At 35.4% G+C, this 24,539-nt stretch overlaps 3 protein-coding genes across 4 annotated transcripts; 2 read left to right on the forward strand and 1 right to left on the reverse strand.

The window, feature by feature from the left end:
• Positions 1 to 9,272: 9,272 nt before the first annotated feature.
• LOC104239564 (calcineurin B-like protein 1) lies at positions 9,273 to 14,024 on the forward strand. 2 transcript variants are annotated; one of them, XM_009794222.2, is made up of 9 exons: positions 9,273 to 9,462; positions 10,930 to 11,072; positions 11,672 to 11,754; positions 11,901 to 11,960; positions 12,483 to 12,591; positions 12,703 to 12,755; positions 12,871 to 12,951; positions 13,154 to 13,266; positions 13,719 to 14,024. In XM_009794222.2, exons 2-9 carry the CDS (start codon positions 10,994 to 10,996, stop codon positions 13,780 to 13,782), a joined length of 642 nt encoding a protein of 213 aa, XP_009792524.1. In that variant the 5' UTR covers positions 9,273 to 9,462; positions 10,930 to 10,993; the 3' UTR covers positions 13,783 to 14,024. The 2 variants fall into 2 exon arrangements, with proteins under 2 accessions (XP_009792524.1, NP_001306266.1); NM_001319337.1 differs by lacking the exon at positions 9,273 to 9,462 and having other exon boundaries at positions 10,994 to 11,072; positions 13,719 to 13,782.
• Positions 14,025 to 18,280: 4,256 nt separating this feature from the next.
• Positions 18,281 to 19,535, forward strand: LOC104239565 (peroxidase 41-like). The gene has a single exon (XM_009794223.2). It carries the CDS (start codon positions 18,416 to 18,418, stop codon positions 19,379 to 19,381), a length of 966 nt encoding a protein of 321 aa, XP_009792525.1. The 5' UTR covers positions 18,281 to 18,415; the 3' UTR covers positions 19,382 to 19,535.
• Positions 19,536 to 21,690: 2,155 nt separating this feature from the next.
• On the reverse strand, positions 21,691 to 23,916 carry LOC104239566 (large ribosomal subunit protein eL43). Its single transcript, XM_009794224.2, has 5 exons — positions 23,836 to 23,916; positions 22,792 to 22,831; positions 22,184 to 22,272; positions 22,019 to 22,101; positions 21,691 to 21,941 (listed from the first exon to the last, which is right to left on the reverse strand). Exons 1-5 carry the CDS (start codon positions 23,836 to 23,838, stop codon positions 21,878 to 21,880), a joined length of 279 nt encoding a protein of 92 aa, XP_009792526.1. The 5' UTR covers positions 23,839 to 23,916; the 3' UTR covers positions 21,691 to 21,877.
• Between the last annotated feature and the right edge of the window lie 623 nt (positions 23,917 to 24,539).

Raw genomic sequence — 24,539 nt, forward strand, 5'->3', positions numbered from 1 at the left:
TCAGGTTCCGCCAAGAAATGGTGAAGGGATTTTTGTTTGGCCAGACCGGCTGGGTCACCAGCTCTCACTTGGGACCAGTTCTCTCAGCTATTTTTGGAGAAGTATCTTCCTATCACTTTTAGATAGGACTATCGGAGGCAGTTCGAGCGCCTTCAACAAGGTTCTATAACTATCACTCAGTACGAGACTAGATTTGTTGATTTAGCCCGGCATGCTCTTCTTATACTTCCTACCGAGAGAAAGGGTAAAGAGGTTTATTGAGGGACTTCTCAGCCTATCAGATTGCAGATGGCTAAGGAGACTGTGAACGAGATTTCTTTTCAGTATGCAGCCAATGTTGCCAGGCGAGTTGAGATGGTTTTAGCTCAAGGGAGTGGTCAGGGGCCTAACAAGAGGCCTCGTCACTCTGGTGGATTCAGTAGGGCCTCATTTGGAGGCCGTGGTACTTTTGGTATAGGCCATCCTCCCAGGCTATTTTATTAAGCACTCTATGCATCCCATGGAGCTTTAGGGAGTTGTGTTCCCTATGTACCTTCTTCGGGGCAACCAGCTTATAGTGCACCACTAGCTCCTATCAGAGCACCTCCTCTTCAGAGTTATTATCATAGTCAGTCGGCTTGTACGGGTCAGTATCAGTTTCCCCAGCCACAATATCAGGATGAATGTTTTGAGTGTGGTGATTATGGGCATATACAGAGGACATGTCCGAGATTATTGGGTGTTCAGCCACTGCATCAGGGTTCTCGTGCCATGGTTCCGGCACTAGTGGCTGCACCACCTGCTCAGCCAGCCAGAGGCAAGGGTCAGGTAGCCAGAGGTAGGGGCCAGACTATTAGAGGTAGAGGTCAGACCGTTAGAGGTAGAGGCTCACTAGCTAGAGGTCGTCCTAGGGATATGGTTCAGAGTGGTGAGGCCTAGCCTCGATGCTATGCTATTCCAGCCAGACCTAAGGCTGAGTCATTGAATGCGGTTATCACAGGTACAGTTTCCGTTTGTAGTAGAGATGCCTCAATTTTATTTGATCCGAGTTATACTTATTTATATGTGTCATCCTATTTTGCTCCCTATTTGGTTATACCTCGTGGTTCTTTGAGTGCTCCGGTGTATGTGTCCACACCTTTAAGAGATTCTATCATTGTATATCGTGTCTATTATTTGTGTGTGGTTGTCATTGGAGGTCTTGAGACCAGCGTAGATCTTTTGCTTCTCGATATGGTTGATTTTGATGTCATTTTGGGTATGGATTGGATGTCACCTTATCATGGTATATTGGACTGTCACGCCAAGATAGTGACCTTAGCTTTGCCGGGGTTGCCTCGATTAAAGTGGAGAAGGACTCCTGGTCATTCTACCAGTAGGGTTATCTCTTATATGAAGGCTCAGCATATGGTCGAGAAGGGGTATTTGGCTTATTTGGCTTATGTTCGTGATTCTAGTGTGGATGTTCCTTCCATGGATTCTGTACTAGTTGTTCGGGAGTTTCCAGAGGTATTTCCTGTAGACCTGCCGTGGATGCCACCCGACAGGGATATCGACTTTTGCATTGATTTGGCTCCGGGCACTCAGCCCATTTCCATTCCGCCATACCATATGGCCCCGCCAGAGTTGAAAGAATTGAAGGAGCAGTTGCAAGATTTTCTTGATAAGGGCTTTATTAGACCTAGTGTCTCGCCCTGGAGTGCGTCAGTTTTGTTTGTAAAGACGAAGGATGGATCGATGAGGATGTGCATAGATTATCGGTAGTTGAACAAAGTCACCATCAAGAAGAAGTATCCATTGTCGATGATTGATGATTTATTTGATCAGCTTCAGGGTGCCAAAGTGTTTTCGAAGATTGATTTGAGATCTGATTACTATCAGTTGAGGATTAGGGCGTTTGATATCCCTAAGACAACTTTTCGAACTATGTGTGGGCATTATGAGTTCTTAGTGATGTCATTTGGGCTGACAAATGCCCCCAACAACGTTCATGGATTTGATGAACCTAGTATTCAGGCCCTATCTGGATTCCTTTGCGATTGTCTTCATTGATGATATCTTGGTATATTCCCGCACCCGGGAGGAGCATGAGTAGCATCTTCAGACCGTTCTTTAGACTTTGAGCGACAACCAGTTATATCCTAAGTTTTTGAAATGTGAGTTTTGGTTGAGTTCAGTTGCTTTCTTGGGTCATGTCGTATCGAAAGAGGGTATTCAGATGGATCCAAAGAAGATTGAGGCAGTCAAGAACTGGACCAGACCTATGTCAGCTACAGAGATCCACAATTTCTTGGGATTGGCAGGCTATTACTGCTGGTTTATAGAGGGATTTTCATCTATAACAGCCCCGATGACCAAGTTGACCCAGAAGGGTGCCCCGTTCAGATGGTCAGACGAGTGTGAGGTGATCTTTCAAAAGCTCAAGACTGCTTTGACTACGGCGCAAGAGTTAGCGTTGCCCACAAGTTCAGGATCTTATACCGTATATTGTGATTCATCTCGGGTTGGAATTGGTGCGGTATTGATGCAGAATGGCAAGGTTATTGCATATTCTTTGCGACAGATAAAGATTCATGAGATGAATTATCCAGTTCATGACTTAGAGTTGACAGCCATTGTTCACGCGCTGAAGATTTGGAGGCACAATCTATATGGCGTGTCATATTAGGTGTTCACAGATCATAAGAGTTTGCAGTATTTGTTCAAACAAAAGGAGCTCAATTTGAGGCAGACGAGGTGGTTGGAGTTATTGAAAGACTATGATATCACCATTTTGTATCATCCCGGAAAGGCCAATGTAGTGGCCTATGCTTTGAGTAGGAAGTCACCTAGTATGGGCAACCTTGCGTATATTTCAGTAGGTGAGAGACTGCTTGCATTAGATGTTCAGGCTTTGGCCAATCAGTTCGTGAGATTTGATGTTTCTGAGCCCTGTCGTGTTTTAGCTTGCACAGTCGCTTGGTCTTCTTTATTTGAGCGCATCAGGGAGTGGCAGTATGATGACCCTCATTTCCTTGTCCTTAGGGACACAGTGCAGCACGGAGATGCCAAACAGGTTACAGTGGGAGATGATGGAGTTTTGAGGATACATGGTCGTGTTTCTGTGCTTAATGTGGATGGACTTCGTGAGTTGATTCTAGAGGAGGCCTACAGTTACCGATATTCTATTCATCCGGGAGCCGCCAAGATGTATCAGGACTTGCGGTATCACTATTGGTGGAGGAGGATGAAAAAGGATATAGTTGCTTATATGGCTCGATGTCTAAATTGTCAGCAAGTAAAGTACGAGCATCAGAGGCCTGGTGGTTTGTTTTAGAGGATATAAATTCCCGAGTGGAAGTGGGAGCGTATCACTATGGATTTTGTTGTTAGACTCCCATGGACTTAGAGGAAATTCGATGTAGTTTGGGTCATTATGGACAGGCTGACCAAGTCAGCGCATTTCATTCTTGTAGCAGCTTCATATTCTTCAGAGTGGCTGGCAGAGATTTATATCCTTGAGATCGTTCGTCTTCACGGTGTTCCCGTGTCTATCATTTCTGATCGAGGTACACAATTCACCTCACATTTTTGAAGGGCGGTGCATCACGAGTTAGGTACACAAGTTGAGTTGAGCACAACATTTCACCCTCAGACGAAGGGAGAGTCCGAGCGTACTATTCATATCTTAGAGGATATGCTCCGCGCTTTGTTATTAACTTCGGAGGCTCTTGGGATCAGTTATTGCTGTTAGCAGAGTTTGCTGACAACAACAGTTATCATTCGAGCATCTATATGGCTTCCTATGAGGCATTATATGGTAGACGGTGTGGATCGCCGATCGGATAGTTTGAGCCGGGAGAGGCTCGGTTATTGGGTACAGATTTAGTACAAGATGTCTTGGATAAGGCAACGATCATTCAGGATAGACTTCGCGCAGCTCAGTCCAGGCAGAAGAGTTATGCCGACGTAAGGTTTGTGATGTTGTATTCATGGTCGGAGAGAGAGTGTTACTCTGTGTGCCACCCATGAAGGGTGTAATGAGATTTGGAAACAAGGGCAAGTTGAACCCTAGGTATATCAGGCCTTTTGAGATTCTCTAGAGAGTGGGTGAGGTGGCTTACAAGCTCGCATTGCCACCCAGTTTATCAGCAGTTCATCCGACATTTCATGTATCCATACTCTGGAAGTATCACAGTGATCCATCCCACATGTTAGATTTTAGCTCTGTCCAGTTGGACAAAGATTTGAGTTATGAGGAGGAGCCGGTGGCTATTCTAGACCGACAGGTTCGTCAGTTGAGATCAAAGAGTTATCCTTCAGTTCGTGTGCAGTGGATGGGTTAGCCTGTTGAGGCAGCTACCTGGGAGTCCGAGTATGATATGCAGAGTAGATATCCCCACCTTTTTTCGAGCTCAAGTATTTTTCTATGTCCGTTCGAGGACGAACGATTGTTTTAGAGGTGGAGAATGTGATGACCTAAAAGGTCATATTATGATTTAAAATTTAATTCTGCGTTCTGAGGCCTTAAAAACCTCCTTTTATTCCTTCTTGATTTGCGTGTGCAGCCCGTGCATGCTTCCGGAAAGCCTTTATGTTAAAAGTTGATTTAGCTGACTTCGGTCAACGTTGAGTAAACGGACCCAGACTCGTATTTTGACAGTCCCAGTGGGTCTGTATCAAAATATGGGACCTGGGCGTATGCCCAAAATCGAATTCCGAGATCTCTAGCTCGAAAAATGAATTTTTGATAAAAATTGAAAGACTGAAAATTAAATGTTTTTAAGAATTTGATTAATATTTGATCTTGTTGGTATCAGGCCCGTATTTTGATTCCAGAGTCTAGTACAGGTCAAAATGATATTTATACCTTATATGTAAAATTTGGTGAGAAACAGAGTTGGATTGACGTGATTCGGATGTCCGGTTGAGAAAATAGAAATTTAAAACTTTCTTGAAAATTTCATTCAATTTGGTGTTAGATTCGTAATTCTAGGTGTTATTTTGGTGATTTGATCGCGCGAGCAAGTTCGTATGATGTTTTAAGACTTGTGTGCATGTTTGGTTTGGAGCCCCGAGGGCTCGAGTGAGTTTCAGATAGGCTACAGAGTGATTTGGACTTAAGAAAATTACTGGTGTGCTTCAGGTCTGCAGGTCTCGCAAATGCGAGGTCTGGCTCGCAAATGCGAGCCTCGCATTTGCGAGCAATGGGCTGGGAGGAGATCTTCGCAATTGCGAAGCTTAGGATCGCAATTACGATCAACAGTGACCGCATTTGCGAACAATTGTTCGCATTTGCGATGATAGCAGGGCCAGACCATTCTTCGCATTTGCGAAGTAAAGTTCGCATCTGCGGGGTTCACAATTATGAACCCCTGATCGCAAATGCGATAATTGCAACTATTCAAAAACGATTTTGGACAGAATTTTTCATTCATTCCCATATTTTTCAAAACCTAAACCTCAAGAGGCGATTTTCCAAAGACCACTTCTTCCCCAAATCATATGTAAGTGATTCTTAGCTCATTTCTTTCAATCGTTTACTTCTTTTTACAAGATTTCATCCTAGAATCTAGGGCTTTTCATGGTGGAATTGGGGATTTTTGAGTAGAACTTAGGAATTTTGAAATTTGGGAATTTAGACCTCAAATTGAGGTCGGATTCCATAACCAATTGTATATCCGGGCTCGGGGGTGAATGGGTAATCGAGTTTTGGTCCAAATTTCGAGTTTTGACCAAGCGGGACGGGGGTCGATTTTTGACTTTTGGGGGAAAATGTTGGGAAACTTATAATTATGTATAGGAATTGATTTTTAGTGATAATCGATGTTATTAAGTTATTTGTGGCTAGATATAAGTGGTTTGGAGATGGAATCTAGAGGAAAAACTGTAATTGAGCGTTGAGTTGGTCGTTGGATCGAGGTAAGTGTTATGCCTAACTTTGACTCGAGGGATTAGGGATTCTTGACTTAATTGCTATGTAAAAATCTATGTGAGTGGCGTATAGGTGAGGTGATGAGTACCTATGCGCCGCCAATTTATCTATTTTACTTGTTTTCTTCCCGTTCTTATTATATATTGTCTTCCTTGCCTTAATCGCTACATGCTTTACTGGTATTTTCATGTTTAATTGCTAGTTGTCATATATTATTTTTCTTTGTTGAAGGTATTAGATATCCCGTAGTTTCATTGTCTCATATTATTGGCTTAAGTGGGTTTAATGGTGTTTTATGGTGTATTTTGGATTGATCTCGCTGAGTAGTATTATTTGTGTGAAGTTTCATAATATACAAGCTTTCTGTTTGTTTTGGTTTGAGGTTTAAATATTGTGGAGAATTTTGAGTTAAATTGTGAAATTCCTGTTCTTAGTGTGTAACTGGTACTGATATGGTGGGATCAGGTTATGCGCCGCAACATGAGGAATACGGGTGATATATTGAGGAGGAATTAGGGTGAAATGCTATTATATGATAGGATCGGGTTGCGCGCTGCAACAGGAGGAATAAAGGTGATATATTGAGGAGGAATAAAGGTGAAATGCTATTTTACGGTGGGATCGGATTGCACTTCGCAACAGGAGAAATAAGAGTGGATTGATATGGAGTAATAAGGGTGAATATTTATATTGATATTGATATATGGTGGAATCCGGATGCGTGCCGCATCAGTTTATATGTTTTTGTATTTTCTTCTACGGTGTAAGTTATTTGGTAGCTTCGCATTTCACTTAAGGATTGGTTATAGCTGGAAGCACATGAGTTCTATATTCATTCCTTGCAAGTTACTGCTTTATTTTATCCTGGCCTTCTTTCTGCTTTTATTATAAATTGTATGCAGGTTATATTGTAATTGCCCCGCTGTAGCCTCGTCATTTCCTCAACGAGGTTAGGTTCGACACTTACCAGTATATGGGGTCGGTTGTACTAATACTGTACTTTGCACTCTCTGTGTAGATTTTAGAGTTGGTAGTGGCTGATCGAGAGGTCGGTTGCAAATATTTCAACTAGGAGACCCAAGGTAGTCCTGCTGGTGTCCGTAGGCCCTGCGTCCCCTTTTATATCTCTACATATTTTTTTCTTTATTTCCAGAATAGTTGTAATTTTTTCCAGACCTATGTTTGTAGAAAATCATAGTATGTTCGTGGATTGTGACACCGAATTCTGGGTTGTAATAGCAATGATATTGGTAATCATATATAGACAAAAATGTTATTTACTTACTTCCGCATTTATTTTTACTTGTTTTAGCTTGTTAATTTTTAATCAATGAAACATAAAGAAAAATGGTTAATATAAACTCCAACGTTGGCTTGTCTAGCAAGTGTGATGTTAGACGTCATTACGGTTCCGTTGATGAGAATTCCGGGTCGTGACAATATTAGAAAATGGTAATATTGTTAAACAACAATATTCAAGATGCAACAAATGTAGCATGTTTCTTACGGGTTTGATCGAATCCAATATTTTCTTGTTATACAATATTAAATTCCGAACTTATAATTCCGAAGATATATATACAACATGTTCAACAATGAGATTTTCGTCCCTTAGCCCCTCTCCCACATGTTCTATCTATCATTAGAATTAGGGCAGATGGCTTACCTCATTAAGCTATTGATCACCGAAGCTATCGTCCGATTCAACCAACCGTCCATGTCCTGATGCTTTTTCATAGGTGGAAATCCATTAATTTTAAATCTTGGATCCACCTCTATTGTGTGTGACAAACAAGAACATGTGATTGGTCGAATGTATCGATAACATCTTTAATTTAGAATAGTGACAACCCTAATATGCCAAATACGGATATCCTGAATACTTAATATTTAATTAACAAAACCAACAAACTAAATGGAGATTAAGTCAATCTAATTACCTCTCTAGGGGGCATATTCCACAGAACATTGCAATTGTTCCTCTACTAGGGTACCTTGGAGGTGCAAAAATCATATACATAAATCAGTTGAGACCTGTTTAGTTAATATTTAATCAAGAAGATTACCCAACTATAAGTCTAGATTAAACTAAGTCAAGATTAAGTTAATCTAATGTACCTCTCTAGGGGGCATATTCCACAGGACATTGAACTTGTTGCTTTACTATGGTATCTTAAAGGTGCAAAATCACATGCATACCATAATTATGAACTTGCAAAATAGATATCTTTATAAAAAAATTCGTCGTTTCTGATCCTGCTTCATCTTAATTGTTATTTGTTTATGTATAAGTTATATCTTGGTTCGAGTGGAGATATCATATTTCTAAATTAAATTAGCTAAGGTTCACTTTGCAATTAAATAAGGTTCACTTTTGCAAAGAAAATTCAAAAAGGATCTTATATACCAACACCTATTGTGGTAGTTTATAATTTATGAATTTCAATAATGGAATATTATAGCTTTATTTGGGTAAGCTTGCTCACACTGTCTCTCTCACACCCTAATAATATAAAAACCAATTTATTTAGAGTTGAGGCATATGTTTACAATAAGTAAATGACATACTTTCAATTTATTGGATGTTACTATTGAAGAAAGGGTAATAACAACAAGAACAATAACAATATATTCGGTAAAATTTTACAAGTCGGGTCTGAGGAGGGTAGCGCATACGCAACCTAACCCCTTTCTTTGTAAAGGTAAAAAGACTATTTCCGATAGATTCTCGGCTCAAAAAAGCATAATCCCAACAATTATTAAAAGGACAAACAAAGTAGTAACAACAATAAGAAAATAAGATAACCGAAACAAAGAACTATTAGATAATAATAGAAAATTAAGAACTAGTACACTAATAAAAGAGAAACACGCGAAGGGTCCATATTTTATTTTCCTTTTAAGTTATAGAATCAACTTGTGCATTCAATTTTATAAATTTATATGTTGAAAAAGTTGATTTTATACTTGAAATGTATGCATGCATCTAATTACCAATATTTTTCCTAATTTCACTCTTTTCTATAAAAGGAAAATAGACATTGAACAAGTTGATTTTATATTTGAAACGTAATTCATAAAAATTTAATCAATAATAGAAACCCTTTTGGTCATATTTCAATAACTTTTCCTAATTTTACTTCTTTCCTATGAAACAAAACAAAATTATTTTGACCAAACTTTTATCCAAAAATAGCATCAAAAGTCAAATTCTTGAAAGTAAAAGGAAACCTCCTAGAATATAGGTAATACTAAACCCCACTCCAGTAACTCAAATCTTACCGTGGTTAAACCGCGGAGCATAGAACCACGCTCTTATGTCACGCGTGAACGACACGCGCCATGCGAATATATTTCCCCTTGTTCGTTCTTCTTCTTTGGGGTCTCCAAAATTTTGGCTTCTCCCACTGTTCCTCTCTCTGTTCTCTCTCTTTAGCTCTCTCCTATATATACATACATTTTTTATATGTATATGTGCATGTAAAATTATACATACACATCAATCTTGAAACACTCCATTTCCCTCTTTGAAGCTCTTTGGGCAATTTTGCCGAGGACCTCAATAATCTGTATGTTTAATTTTCTTGTTCCCCATTTTCTTTTTTATGGGTTTTATATTATTTATTTTTTTCATTTTCAAGATTTGTTGGTATTTGTTTCTGTGTTTTTTGGGTTATGTTCTATAAAATTCATGATGTTTTTAGATGATGGTATTTGGTTTCTTTCAAATTGGAAATGAAATTTGAGGTTTTTCATGTTAAAGTTTTGATCTTTATTATATTTTTCTGGGTTTTTATGCATTTTCATGTTAAAGTTTTGATCTTTTTTGAGAATCAAGTAATGATCTTTCTGCAAATTTTAGAGGGGGTTTGTAGGGTGGGGGGGATTAAGGCTAGTAGACAAATTCAACAATCAATAATGTAATATAGTATGGCTCAATTCATATTAATTGAGGTGCCAGGTGTTTGAATCATTTGTATTTATTTATAGGCCGGTTGGCCAAGCTTCTTTTTGGGCAAAAATTGTCCAAAGCACTTTTGGCCAAAAATTAAGGTGTTTGGCCAAGCTTTTGGAAGGAAAAAAAGTGCTTTTGAGGAGAAACACAAGCAGATAAGCAGAAAAAACTAGCTTCTCTCCAAAATCACTTTTTTGAGAAGCACTTTTGAAAAAAATACACTTAGAAGCAGTTTTTTAAAGCTTGGTCAAACACTAATTGCTGCTCAGAAATGCTTTTCAAACTAATTAGCCAAACACAAATTGTTTCTCACCAATAGTACTTTTGAGAAAAACACTTTAAAAAAAAAAACACTCCTCAAAATAAGCTGATTTTTGCAGCTTAGCCAAACGGGTTATTACTCAATTTGATTCCAATTGTTTAGAAAATTAAATAATTCTTAATGATTGTTAACTTATATTAACCCTCCTCGTTTATCTGAGCTTGAGACAAGGCTGGTAGACAGTTAAGAAGAATGAAAAACTAGTTTTTTTCTTGTCTTTTGACTTTTTAATGGCAAAATCGTGTGCTTGACATGTGCCATTAGTCAAAGAAGTAGCTTGTCATTTCTTATTGTTAATTCTCCATTTACTTCATTTTCTCCCCCTAGTTTTTATGGTTTTATTTGGTAGGTATGGCACTACTGCTTTCTTTTCATATTTTCTTGAGCCGAGGGTCTATCGGAATCAGCCTCTCTACCTTCACTAGGTAGGGGTAAGGTTTGCGTACACACTACCTCCCTAGACTCCACTTGTGAGATTATACTAGATTTATTGTTGTTGGTGGTGGTGGTGTGTATGGTTGGAAATTAGTTGGTAAAAGCATAACCTATGAGTTTGTATAGTATCATGAATATAACTACATGTCATTTGTTTGGATGTATTTTGATGTTTCCTATATGTTGTTATGGGAAATGAGTAATCCATAGTGGTTTTATGTTCTGTATTTGAGAGTTGACAAGTTAGTTATACTATATATTGTTATGTGAATTTGTGTCTTGTGATTTGTGAGGTGTTATAATGGTTTTGATGATATATTGTAGTGAAGCTGGTCGTTTGACGCGAATCTAGTTGTGTGCTTCCTCCTCGGTCTCCATTAATTGGAAGATGGGCTGTTTTAGTTCTACAGCAAGACAGCAGTTTCAAGGATACGAAGATCCTATATTCCTAGCATCCCAAACAGCATGTGAGTTCATAATGATCTTGGTATAATGACGTTTTACTGTTTTAGTATGTTACGATTGATTTGATAAAGTTGAACTTGTTTTGTGAAGTTGAAAATTTTGAGATGAACAAATGGAGAAACTGTGAGGGTGAGGTTAAAGTAATGATCTTTTTGGACTGGAACACAAGATTCCGCCTTTTCTGTACCAATAATTCTGATTTTACGTATGGAAAATCCCTCGATATCTTGTTCCTTTTTGGTGGAGAGATACTATCGAGTCACTTGTATTTAACATAACCGTGCCTAATGTTTTTCCAAAAAGTGGTGACGAAACGTACAACTTGTACAAATTTCCTTGTTATTTTTTAAGGTGCTAAATACATTTACAACAGGAAGAAATTTTAGAGTTTGATCTGATGTTAGAACACAGTTAAACAGTGAATTTTCATCATTTATGCAAAAGAAAGTAGTCTTTCTGAGTTGTGCTGAAAATCATTCAAAAGAGTAGCGAGGTTTATTATCTTTCGATTTACTCTTACAATTGAAATTCTTATGTAGTATACAACCCTCCTCCACGTGTCTTATTTGGTTTCCTTTCTGTTATTCTCCTCTTTTTGCAGTTACCGTAAGTGAAGTTCAGGCATTATTTGAGATGTTCAAGACTATTAGCAGTACAGTAATTGACGACGGGTTGATAAGCAAGGTAGGCTCTATTGAACTGGTGAAATTGGATTCGGTGGTGCTTATGATTTCTTGTTGCATAATTCCAGATGGATAGTTTAAGTTTAAAACTAGACTATGTTACCTGTGTCCGGGGCCTAAAACAGAACATTCATGTTGGATGTGCAGGAAGAGTTCCAGTTGGCATTATTCGAGAATAGAAAAAAAGAAGACCTTCTTGCAAATCGGGTATGGTATTTCATTGGTATATTTGGTTTTGTTCTACATAATGCTTATTAGTTCGTTCTGAACCTATGTTGCTCAGACTCCCCAAAAATGTTGTCGGGTGCGTATTGGATCCTCCAAAAGTAGTGTATTTTTGGAGGATCTAATATGGGTGCAACATTATTTTGGAAAGTTCGTGCAACATAGCTGAGAATTGGAACATGTTATATAAGAATTGCTCAAGTAAACATGCCATTAGGGTTAATGTGTCAAAGAACACACATAAGTGGTTCACCAAAATATGGATGTTTAACTTATGGAATGCATTGAGTTTATGTTGTGCGGACTCTCCAAAATGATGCAGCACTCGTGTTGCATCCTCCAAAAATATACTACTTTTGGAGGATCCGACACACACTCAGCAACTTCTTTGGAGAGTCCAAGAAAAACATAGCATTGACGTGGCAAGCATGCTAATATTATATATTTACTTATCTTTATTGCCTTGGTGGGATATTAATTTCTTCTAGGAACTTTCCATTGCAGATTTTTGATCTATTTGATCTAAAGCAAAGAGGAGTCGTCGATTTTGAGGATTTTGTTAGGGTAATGAATGTATTCCACCCAAATTCCCCCCAGGAAGATAAAATCACTTGTAAGTAAAGAAAAAATGATATAGCTATGTGCTTCTTATTAATTGTTTCTAGTTTAATGATTAATTGCATGCGAACAATCACACGGAACTCCATCTTTTGTGCTATTGCAGTTTCATTTAGGCTTTATGATCTGGACGGCTCAGGGTATATTGAACGGCAAGAGGTATGATATATTTATGTATATTTTGTTTCTCTTTCGTGTTATGTTGAGAGTCACCTATGTGGTTCTCGTTATGTTTTGTTTATTGTAGGCTTCATTATTTTGTGGTTTTACATAGGTTAAACAAATGTTGATTGCGCTTCTACGCGAGTCTGATATGAAGTTGGCTGACGAAACCATCGAGATAATACTTGATAAGGTAATTTTACTGATGATAACCCATCAAATTTCATGATCAGATGGTTTTTCTTTTTTCGGGAAAATGCATCATCGCTCTAGGTTATTGTCCACTTCGCATTAAGATAACCTTTTCACTTGCTTTTTTTTTTTTCTGGAAATTTGCGGTCCTAATGGTAGTCTCAACGAACTTGAATAATTAGTGATTTTATTTCAATATGCAGACATTTTCAGAGGCAGATTCAAATCAGGATGGGAAGATTGACAAATCTGAATGGCGAAGTTTTGTGGCTCGAAATCCTTCATTATTAAAGATAATGACACTTCCATATCTAAGGTATAGCATTTGATCACTCATATATGTTTGCACCATTAAAAGATGAGTTTAACTCAGGTCCATCAACAGACGACAATATATAGAATTTTTACAGTATACAAGTCACATTTACCTATACCTATTGCAATATATTTTAGGTCGCCTGATAGTGTAATTTTTTTACTGTCGTTGTATACAAGTTAAAAAAAAAGGGTAGCCCGATGCACTAAGCTCCCGCTATGCGCGGGGTCAGGTTAACGGCCGAACTACAAGGGTCTATTGTACGCAGTATTACCCTACATTTCTACAAGAGGCCGTTTATACGGCTCGAACCTGTGACTTCTGGTCACAGAGACAGTAACTTTACCCGTTACGCCAAGGCTCCCCATCTTCGGTGTATATAAGTTAAACTCTTAAAAAAGATTGGACGAGGAATATATCGGCTGATGAGATTTGTACATGTTTTAATGCAGGGATGTAACAACTACTTTTCCAAGTTTTGTATTTCATTCAGAAGTTGATGAAGTAGCTACTTGATAATAGGAAATGCTAGTTCAAAATTAGTTCTTTCTCCTCCACATTTTCTTTTGTATTTTTCCCCTAATATATTAAATGTATGTAAATTTGTTGGGGAAAATGCGAAAGATATATCTATATTGTGTGAGGAGGTTTTGGTAGCCTCCCTTTTTGTAAAGTGATTATACTTTTGCCAATTTGGCCGATTAATAGTGAGTTTAGATTGGCTTTTTGTTTTTATTTACAGAGATAATTGTTCCAAATCTGTGTAGATGATTGATTTTTCACAAGAAATCACATTTTATTTTGATGTTTTTTTTTTTACGTATAGAATCACGTTTTATGTAAAAATTTCGACTTTTTGGTATACATCTTGTATGCGGAGTTCTCATGCTACTGCTTTGTTAGGGTCATATTTTGTAATGGCTAGTTAATACTTAATATATATAATAATGTCATCCAACGCAAAAAATAAAAATAAAATAAATAAATAAATAAAATGAAGAGTGACAGAAACATTCAAACAAGAAACTGGTTGAGATTTCTATTATTAGAACCTAATAGTATTAAGATTTAAGTGCACTTGTCCATAGGTGTTCAGTCTAATAGCAACCCACCAAAATTCTTGTCAATTTTCAAGTTTCAACTTCTTTAATACTATGAATTACTTTCTAAATATTGTAATGACTTCTTATTTTTAAGGGATGATAATGATATTTCCGCATTCAGAGGCGGAGCTAGGATTTAAAGTTTATGGGTTTTGATATTGTCATCAAACGCATTGCTTGTTTAGGTACTGAGTTCGCAATTAAATATTTATACATATGTAGTAAATTTTTTAATACAAATGCAAGGTCTACGCAAAAGCTACTGGGTTTGCCCGAACCCGTATCTAGCAACCCACCCCTGTTCGCTTTGAGTCTAGGCACATACAACTTTAAAATAATCACTAAAGTTCTAAGTATTATTTTCATATATACGTAACATCTCTCCCTTGTTTTGTTAATGTGAGATTCACCTAGTATGCCACACAGCCACCATCTTCTATTAGTGCCTACCTATAATTGATCGTGGAATGTGCAGCATTCATGAATGATGGTTCATTAATGTTTATTGACTTAAAAAAAAGTGGTTTTTCAGCAGAAATAGCTTTTTAACTTATTTTAAGCACTTTTTAACTCTGCCAAATACTAAAAAAAAACTTTAAAAAAACTTAAAAGCTAATTTGACCAGCTTAAAAGCCGATCCAGACATTCGCTTAGACTTCGGGCTAGCTTTCGCGTACCTCGATTAATTCCATTAAATACATATGACCTTCTACCAGCAACAGGTTCCAGGTAACACTGTCCATCAAAGCTTGTACAGATGAGAATAAATCACCTAGTATTCCTGTCTTCGCTGAATTTGAACCTAAGACTTCGTGATTTTTAACCCACTTCATTGACCAACAGGCCACTTATTCCCCATTCTTCCCCGCATGACCATCTTGGTTTCCTTTGAGTAAGAATTGAAAATAGTAGTGCTTTAAGTACAATTGTTAATGCCTCAAATTTATCCTTTTTCCCAAGACCAGTTTAAAGTTATATGGAACAATAAATCAATTATTAGATATTAATTCTGTTAGAAGAGGAGACAGTTTTTATTTCAAAAGGAATATGAGATAATATATTTTTTAGTATCTTGACCTTTTCAGGCTTTTTTGATTGGTACTCTCATTTCTATATCTATCTATATCTATATCTATACTATATTAAAAGCACGGAGGCCCTTAGCGAAATGTCGTTTGCCTTTTTTACCCTTTAAAAATGAGTTTTACATTAGACAAAATAATCATTTGTATTATTTTCCTAATTGTTAGAATTATTTTATATCTCCCTAATATTTAGGAATTCGAAATCAATTCAACTCAATATTGAAACGATATGAAAACCCAAAGAATACGGGTAAGAATTTTAGAATAGAAGGACCACAACACATAATGAGTTAATTAAATACGTAAAGAAAGATTCTGAGAAGATTTGAATTTAAAAATAAGGAAAGATTTTAAATATAAAATAGCTAAAAAAAATCGATAGCTGAAGGAAGCAGTTGTCTGCTTTCTCCACAAATTTGTCCAGTCTGTTTATTTTTGGTTTTGAACGAAGCAATTGAAACCATGAATATATTAAATATTTTGACAATTCTTTTGCATGTGTTAGATGAATTACTTGTGAGTTATATTTTTTCAGTAGTTCTTCGTTTGCTTGTGTGCCATAATTATTTATTACAATAGAAGAACTCTTTTATTTATAAGTAACATTATGAAACTTATTCATTCTTCTGTCTCTTTTATTTAATTTAATAAATAAAATTATTGGACAAAAAGACCTATACAATATGTAAACTTAGCAAATTGATTATGCCCTTTCCTAAAACTTCTAGGAATTAAGTTGTCTATTACAAGTTAAAATTATTACTTAGATGTGTTACTATTCGAACAGAACATAATCATTTAAAGTTCAAACAGAAAATACCTTGATGATTTATTGGGAAGATTGTTGTTGGCCATATAATTAAATTGAAGGTTTTTTCTTTACTTTTCATTCATTATTTTTGTTTTGGATCTTTTAGAGCAAAGCATAATAAGTAGGTAAATTATACTTTTTTATATTCTATTTAGCTTTTATTATAGTTAATTATGTCAATGTACATTATAATTATAATTAATAATTTATTTTTGATAGAACTAAATGTAGGACTTTAAGATTCAATATAAATTTTCTTACTTTGATATTCCTTTAGTTTTGGTAAGTTGTACTCTTAAGTTGAGGAGAATTATACTAACAAGTTCCACGAATGACTTGGTTAGAATTTATCAATGTGGTCTATACTTTAAAGAATTTAAAATTCGATTAACGATAGAACTAAGCCAACATAAAAGATACTAAAATTCGATGATATTTAGACTTAGATTGCCTTTTCTTTGTTGGATGATCTTGTTTGTGTTTTTTAGAATGAGCTCGAGAATAGCTTTTTAATAAAAAGTTTAAGTAAAACTCTTAAATCTTCAAAAGTTATATGTTCTCGTTGAAACCGAAAAGGAATAATGATAACTTACAAGGCAATTGACTAATCAGTGAGAACTTATATAAGGCAATTTCTTCTTTTATCGACTTAGCTATATAAGATGAACATTCATTATTTTTAGAAACATGAATTTTTATTTTATAACGTAAACACAAAATTATTAAATATTTAATATTTATGTCATATTTTAAAAATACTATCTCATTGAGACATGATATACGCGCAAGGCGCGTACCCAAAGACTAGTAGTTTTAAGAAAAATCATGTCCTACATAAATTCTCATATACTTTATTATGATTTCTCGTTTTGTCCCCACCCATCGAAGTTATTTAATTGTCTTCTTAATGTTTGAATTAATTAGCATATGCTTAATATAAATAAATGAAATGATAAGATCGTGTATATGTATATGTATATATATATATATATATATATATATATATATATATATATCTTTATCTCCTCTTATATTAGATTATTTGAACCTCAAGAACAATTGTCAAGTTTTCTTTCAAAAGTTATTTGTAAATTTGAAAAATAATATGATGAAGTTGAAAAATAATTAAATTGAATATTTTTAATCAGTTAATTAAGAACTTAATTATATAGCTATTTTAATATCAAAATTTTGCAGCCTTTGTTAGTTTTCAAATTATGGTCGGGCTATTCTATTATAAGTTTGGCCGTTTCCTTCCATTAATTATATGCACGTCCTCTTAGAAAATATAATACGTAAACATTCATATTTTTAGTATTATAATATTATAATATTGTATATGGTAAATGTAATTGATTTTGATATATACTTAGATTTTTTTGTGTAGTCGTTCAAATAAGGAAAACTTTAATAAGTAAAGTTTTAGTTGACTTCAAAATACTAAATATTAGGGAAATAATTAAATGATTATTTTGTCTAGTATGAACTTTATTTTAAAAGGGTAAAAAGACGAACGACATTTCACTAAGGGCCTTCGTGCTTTTAATATAGTATAGATAAGTATAGAAGTAAAAAAGACTAACATCAAAGTTTTTGCATATATTTGTATAGGCGTATAAAATTTAGATTCTTATTAAAATTCGGCTTTAGGCCACTAAATTCGTTGAGCTGCCTTGCTGGATGTAGACAGCTTATCCTAAAACAAGCATTAATGGTTGTTTCCACGGCTCGAACCGTGACCTTTGGATATCAAATAACAATTTGGTATACTTGATTAATTCTAGAAATGGTTTAAGGCAATCAAAAATAAAAAGAGAAGAGATGTAATATTCTTTTCAAACAAGTGGTCGATCAACCTTATGTTATGCTCAATTGAAATTCTTCAATCACACAAAAATTAGAATCCAATGCAAAATTCTGATGAATAAAAATATAACCATTCTTTTTCCTGAGACATCTCTTAACCACAAAATTAATTCTCATCTTTCTTCTTCTCTACATTGTTTCTTGTTTCATTATCAAAATTGTTTACCTTTTTGTAACCTTTTTGGGATTTGACTCCATAATCAACTTTTGTGAGAGGTAACAGGTCTTTTTTGATCTGTTCTCTTCTCTCTCTTTTTTTTTTCTCTTCAACCAGCCATTAAAAAATGGCTTGGCCATTACTTCTCCTGTTGTTTTCATCTCTGGCTTTTTCACATGCACAACTCACATTAGACTATTATGCCAAAACATGTCCACAATTTGATGCTATAGTGAGGGACATCACCCAACAAAAGCAAATGCAATTCCCGACCACCGCGGCTGCTACCCTTCGAGTCTTTTTCCACGACTGTGCTGTTGATGGTTGTGATGCCTCCATCCTTATCAAGCCCACCGCCTTCAACAAACCCGAGCTCGAATACGACATCAATCAATCCCTAGCCGGTGATGCGTTCGACCTCATCACCCGCATCAAGACTGCCCTCGAGCTTGCCTGCCCTGGCGTCGTATCCTGTGCCGATGTATTAGCGACCGCTACGCGAAATCTCATCGTTCAGACTGGTGGACCGCACTATAAAGTTTCACTAGGTCGAAAGGATAGTCTAGTTTCTAACGTTTCAAACGTCGAAGCGCACCTGACACGTGCGAACGCGACGGTGGACCTAATGATCAAGAAATTCCAACTTATGGACATTGGTGTTAAAGATATGGTTGTGTTAATTGGTGGTGGACACACTATTGGATTTGTTCATTGTAAGGAGTTTGCTAACCGAATTTTTCCCACCCCTGACCCAACAATGAATCCAATATTAGTTGAGAGATTAAGAACAATGTGTGTAAATTATACAAATAACAAAGACATGGCAGCTTTCCTAGATGTGATATCTCCTGGAAATTTCGACAATGTGTTGTTCAAGAATTTAATGAAGGGAATTGGAGTCCTAGGTTCAGACCAATTACTTTATAATGATCCCAGGACAAGGCCATTTGTTGAATTATATGCTAAAGATAGCAATGCTTTTGCTACTGATTTTGCTGTTGCAATGGAGAAACTAAGTGTATATCAAGTCAAGATTGGTAATCAAGGAGAGGTGAGGAAGAGATGTGATGCTGTTAATAATGCTCACGCTTGAAAGAGAAAAGAGAAAGAAATTAAATGCCATGAACTTTTTTTATGGTTTTGTTTGAATTTTGAATGAATCAAGAAATCTCCATAATGATGTGTAGAATTTGTACTTATGATGATGAATGATACATTGGATAAGAAAGTTATTAGTATTATGATTATTTTATCAATTTAGTGTAAGTTTTGCATGTTGAATAATGGGAACAAATGGGGGTCTCCTTCATTTCTGAAATTTGGCTCCATCATTTTGTTCAGGATATAATATCATAATAGATTGTGCATTTATCAATATTTATATAAAGGAGGGAAAAATAATGTTGGCATGGCACATTTCTATGATCAAGGATTCTATTTATCTATTATCTCAAATTTTTGGCTTTTTTCCTCTCATTTTGATACAATAACCAATTATTGCATTCAAAAAATATGTTTTAATTGGAACTCAACAATACATGATGTAAGGTATAAAGAGTGCCGTTTCAAATTGGTTATTATAATTTTATGTATATTAATTACTAATTAATACACTAATACTAATTTTATTACAATTATACGTTACAATCTATTTCTATTATACTCAATGTAAGTTACTAATTTAATTGGCTACTATAAATACTAAAGTAAATCTTCTCATGATCCACATAACTTTGACCTATTATTCTTCAACAATCCTTCCTCTCCTTTCATTCAAACTCTTTATATAGAATATTTTTTTACCTCTTTTCCAGCTTCTATATTTTGCTCCAATTATTATTTCATATCTAATATTTGTGCATAATTTTTATTGATTAGGGAGTAGAGTGGAAGAGTGGGGAAGAAAAAAGCATATAATGTTATTTGTGGCATGGATTGGAACATTATGTTATTCTTTTAGGTTGTTGTAGGGTTGCAGTTATTCTTTCACCCGTATTCTTTTAGATTGGAACATATAATTATATAATATATATATATATATATATATATATATATATATATATATATATATATATATATATATATATATATATATATATATGTGTGTGTGTGTGTGTGTGTGTGTGTGTGTGGATATTCTATTCTATATCCGGCATTATCAAACGTGAGGTATGTGTAAAATTTGACATAATGAAGTCGTAAAACAGTGTTCAACAATTGTATAAAATCCATTATATTTATTTAGACTTCTTGGGAATTTTAATCATTCCAACGATGTGAAAACATGTCAAAGACGAGGTATGTATAAAATTTGATAGTAAGCCTTTTGATTTAATATTCCATGACAACAAATGCTAAAAATTGCATATGAATCCCAAATCACGTTTGATATTTCTTTCTGAGAAATATCATAGAAATGCAGTTACCGTACGTTTGTAATTAAATTGACGGCATATAGATATATTTTCGAATAAAAATAAATGAAACAAAAAAGGAAAGGAAAAGAGAATAATCACTTCAAAAAGATCCAATAATGCGATGCATCCTACATGGTGGAACAATGTATAGAGATAAGTCCTAGCGGCCTTTGATCTGTTTAAAGTTTTTATTTCATTTTTTGAGTTTTATGATGTTTTATATAGGATACAGTTATATAGGTACGAATTATTAACTTTTCAAGGAAATGAAATCAAATTAGTACATACTAATATAAAAAAATATCGTATATATAAATATATGTACACACTTATTACACTTATATTAGGGGGGAAATAAAGACTTTAGTGTGTGAGAAATAAAAATGTAACCAAATATTTATAGGATAAGAGTTCCCAAAATTGTAAAAATAGAAACAAAAGGAAAAAATGGTTTTGTAATTCTCTCACCAAAACAAAATGAAAACGTCAATAATAGATTGACAAATTAAAGGTCTCAAAAGAGAAGTTTTAAGACCAAATATTCGAAAACATTAAAAATATTCAATTATATTTTTGGTTGAGATAAATATTTGAATAAAAATAAATAAATTAATAGGGTATACTATAGCCGCGCGAAGCGCGGATAATTCACTTGTTACATATAAAATTCACTTGTTACATATAAATGAAGTACTTGCCAATCAATTAACCACACATATATTTAAGCAATGGATGTTTACTAATTATTTAAAACTACAACGCAAGATCAGTAAAGATGTACATATAGGTCATAGGTTCTGGTCGTGAACGCAACCATTAAGGTAAGTTGTCTACATCAGTCCCTTAAAGTGCGGTCCTTCTCGGGACTTTACGTGAACGCTGGATGCCTTGTGCACCAAGCTACCTTTTTTTGCATCAAATTTCACGAAGCATATGCTAAATCAAAGCATTGTAATCAGATACAGTACACTATTTAGGCCGAGTATTGGAAAAGCAAGGACCATGTTGAAACAATAACACTATCAGAATAGACCAGTTTCCCAAAGAGTAGCTAATGACTAAGTTGAAAGTGTTCACAAACATTAAAATGGTCTTAAAATTGAAAAATGGATCTGATTTCAAAATTTCATAGACAAATCATAAGCAGATAGAAGGAAAGGCTGATGATTGCTCTAACTCTCAGTTTGCTCCCTCAGTCTTCGGATTGTGCTCCTAACTGTCACAGCACTTGCAGTGCTATTGACAAAAAAAGATGAATCAGTTATTCGCACAAAACAGGAAAAATTGAAAACAAATATAGAGAAGGGAATTACTTCAATGTATAAGCACCGCCTGCTTTGACTTTGCCGCAATCTTTGCAGCCCCAAATCCCCACTGCTTTTCTCTTCACTGCGTACTGTTCATAGTAACAAGTATATATTCAGAGCCAAGCTTTTAACATACAAACTCTTTAAATTAGAGCAGCAAGAAACCCATACCTTTCCACAAAACTCGCAAAAATACTTGCTATGCTGGCTAACCTCCATTTTCTTAATCTGCTTTCGCAAACTGGCACCATAACGGGTACCTAAACACATAGCAAGACATTTAGGAACATAACTTTGCCAGACACAAAACAGAACACATTCTAAGCAATGCCAAAATATGAAAAAGCCATATAAATGCAAAAATCAAAGTCAACATAAGAATTATGTTATACATATAACAAATAACAAGTGGAACAGAACACGGGGAAAATGGTACTCCATCAAAATAGATAAAAAAACGAAGCTGAGCCCTACCAATAAGTACAGTTCTGTGGACCAAGCTCAAGTTTAAAGAATTCACAAAAGTAGTTCCAACTTCAACAAACAGAGAATATGCACACAAAGTGTGCTACAACTTCTAGCATAATCAATAGTACGAGGAAATTATTTGCACATTCTCACCAAGATAAAAGTCATTTTGAAAATATATACTGAAGCAAGCTGATCAACCATATTCGTGCATAGTAAAACATAGCTCTATCTGTGCATTTCTGTTTACAAGAGGCTAACATGGACCAAGCAAAATGGAAAAAAGTGTTAAGAAGAAACCATTAACTCACCATATTTCCCAACTATTCCAGCCTTCTTGGTCCTCTTAGTCTGCAGAAAAAAATTAGTATATTATTTTATAACTCGTAATAAAAACATCAAATGAACAGCGCATCTGCACCATGCCACCATGTAAAGTCATCTACGCCTAGGTATTCCTTCAATTGTGAAATAAACAAAAGTTAGGCCCACAACCTAGTCCAATGGAATACCATCCTCTTAGTGGATCAGTACCTCATACTCCCTCTATCCCATTTTATGGGACAAAATTCCCTTTTAGTTTATCCCAAAAAGAACGACACCATTCTCTTTCTGGAAAAGATATAACTACATATAAACTTTCAATTCTACCCTTACTGACATGATTTATAGTCACACACACAAATATTAATGGCTTGTTTTATGTTTCAAAAGTCTCTCTTTCTTTTTTAAACTCCGTGCCGAGTCAAACACTATCACATATATTGGGACAAAGGAAGTAACATTATTGCTAGATTAGGAATATTCTACCACTCACTCCAAATCCATCAAACACGATACTTTTCTTTTTCACAAAAAAGTTTTCCAAGTGAGCCTAGAGAACACGATGCATGCAAAAATTAATGTTTTAGTTTAGTAAAGACACCCTTTTAAAGCAATTTGTTCTAGGAAAAGAGCAATGTGTTGCACCCAAGGGTGTGGTGTAGCAATCAATATTGGAACGGACCATTGGGAGATCTGCTTAAACTCATTATCCGCCTACGCTTTTGGACTAATTTTTTCGAACTCTTTACATCACAAATCTGAGATAAAAACAGCTCCAATTCCAAGTAACTAGAAAGATAGATCCTTTAACACTTGAAAAGTAATCACCATCAAAAGGAAATGACTAGATTTAACGCAAGCAGAACTATACAAAAACTTCTGAATATGCGAATTTTAATATAGAATAATAGAAATCAATCTCCGGTTAAACAAATTAATGAACAAAAGGCAAAACAATTGAGCTGGAAATGTGTAAATACAATTGCATTTAAATTAAAATCATGCATAATTCAGAGAAAAACGACGCATACCATTTTCGCTGACCGTTGATGGATGTCCTGCGCAGGAGCAGCTGTCAATGAAGGGCGTTAGCAAACGAAACCCTAGATGCTCCATCGTTTTAGGTTTTTATAGTCTCCCTAAAAGTGATCATTTTCCTTTAGATAATTATGGACCGGGATTGGGTTAGGCCCATTTATACAGATATTCAGTCCGACCCAAATTTGACACCAGGCCGGGCCGCCTGGGTTTTTCATTTTTAACATTTTAAGGAATTTTTACATTCTTATGCCACATAGGAAACCTTATTACCCTTAATGTTTAAGGTTTGACTTAATTACACTTAGTATAACAAATTACTAATTCTATATCATAATTAATTAAGGGTATAATTAATTGTACATTTTTTACTCCTTAATTAAAGGAATTTGCACCGTTTGATCGGCACGGATTCGATCCCAACCTGATCGAATAGGCCCAATCGACGAGGTGTCACTCACTTCATGGTTCTCAGCGCTCCTGTATCGTACCTTAGTAAGGCTAAGTAAATTCTGAGCAACGAGACCCTCGGCTCGTTTGCTCCCTACTTTGGCACAAGTAGTTTTAGGAAGTCAACGCCTTGGTCAAGACCCTCGGCCTGGACGATGACTCCTTCTCAGAATAAAGGATACTCCCAAAAATCTTTTCTTTCTAAAACTTCTTCTTGTGACTTTTCAAGTCTAAATCTTTTCTTTAT

This window comes from Nicotiana sylvestris, chromosome 12, assembly GCF_000393655.2.
Source record: "Nicotiana sylvestris chromosome 12, ASM39365v2, whole genome shotgun sequence".
In the NCBI taxonomy this organism is placed as follows: Eukaryota; Viridiplantae; Streptophyta; class Magnoliopsida; order Solanales; family Solanaceae; genus Nicotiana; species Nicotiana sylvestris.

What these genes read in the sequence shown, in the direction of transcription:
- LOC104239566 (XM_009794224.2), bottom strand. An exon ending in TGGAATAGTTGGGAAATATG is followed by an intron (nt 22,273 to 22,791) that starts GTGAGTTAATGG and finishes CTATGTGTTTAG; the next exon opens with GTACCCGTTATGGTGCCAGT. An exon ending in GGCGGTGCTTATACATTGAA is followed by an intron (nt 21,942 to 22,018) that starts GTAATTCCCTTC and finishes TTTTGTCAATAG; the next exon opens with CACTGCAAGTGCTGTGACAG.
- LOC104239564 (XM_009794222.2), top strand. Translation starts at nt 10,994, where the DNA reads ATGGGCTGTTTTAGTTCTACAGCAAGACAGCAGTTTCAAGGATACGAA. An exon ending in AAGACCTTCTTGCAAATCGG is followed by an intron (nt 11,961 to 12,482) that starts GTATGGTATTTC and finishes TTTCCATTGCAG; the next exon opens with ATTTTTGATCTATTTGATCT. An exon ending in ATGACACTTCCATATCTAAG is followed by an intron (nt 13,267 to 13,718) that starts GTATAGCATTTG and finishes GTTTTAATGCAG; the next exon opens with GGATGTAACAACTACTTTTC.
- LOC104239565 (XM_009794223.2), top strand. Translation starts at nt 18,416, where the DNA reads ATGGCTTGGCCATTACTTCTCCTGTTGTTTTCATCTCTGGCTTTTTCA.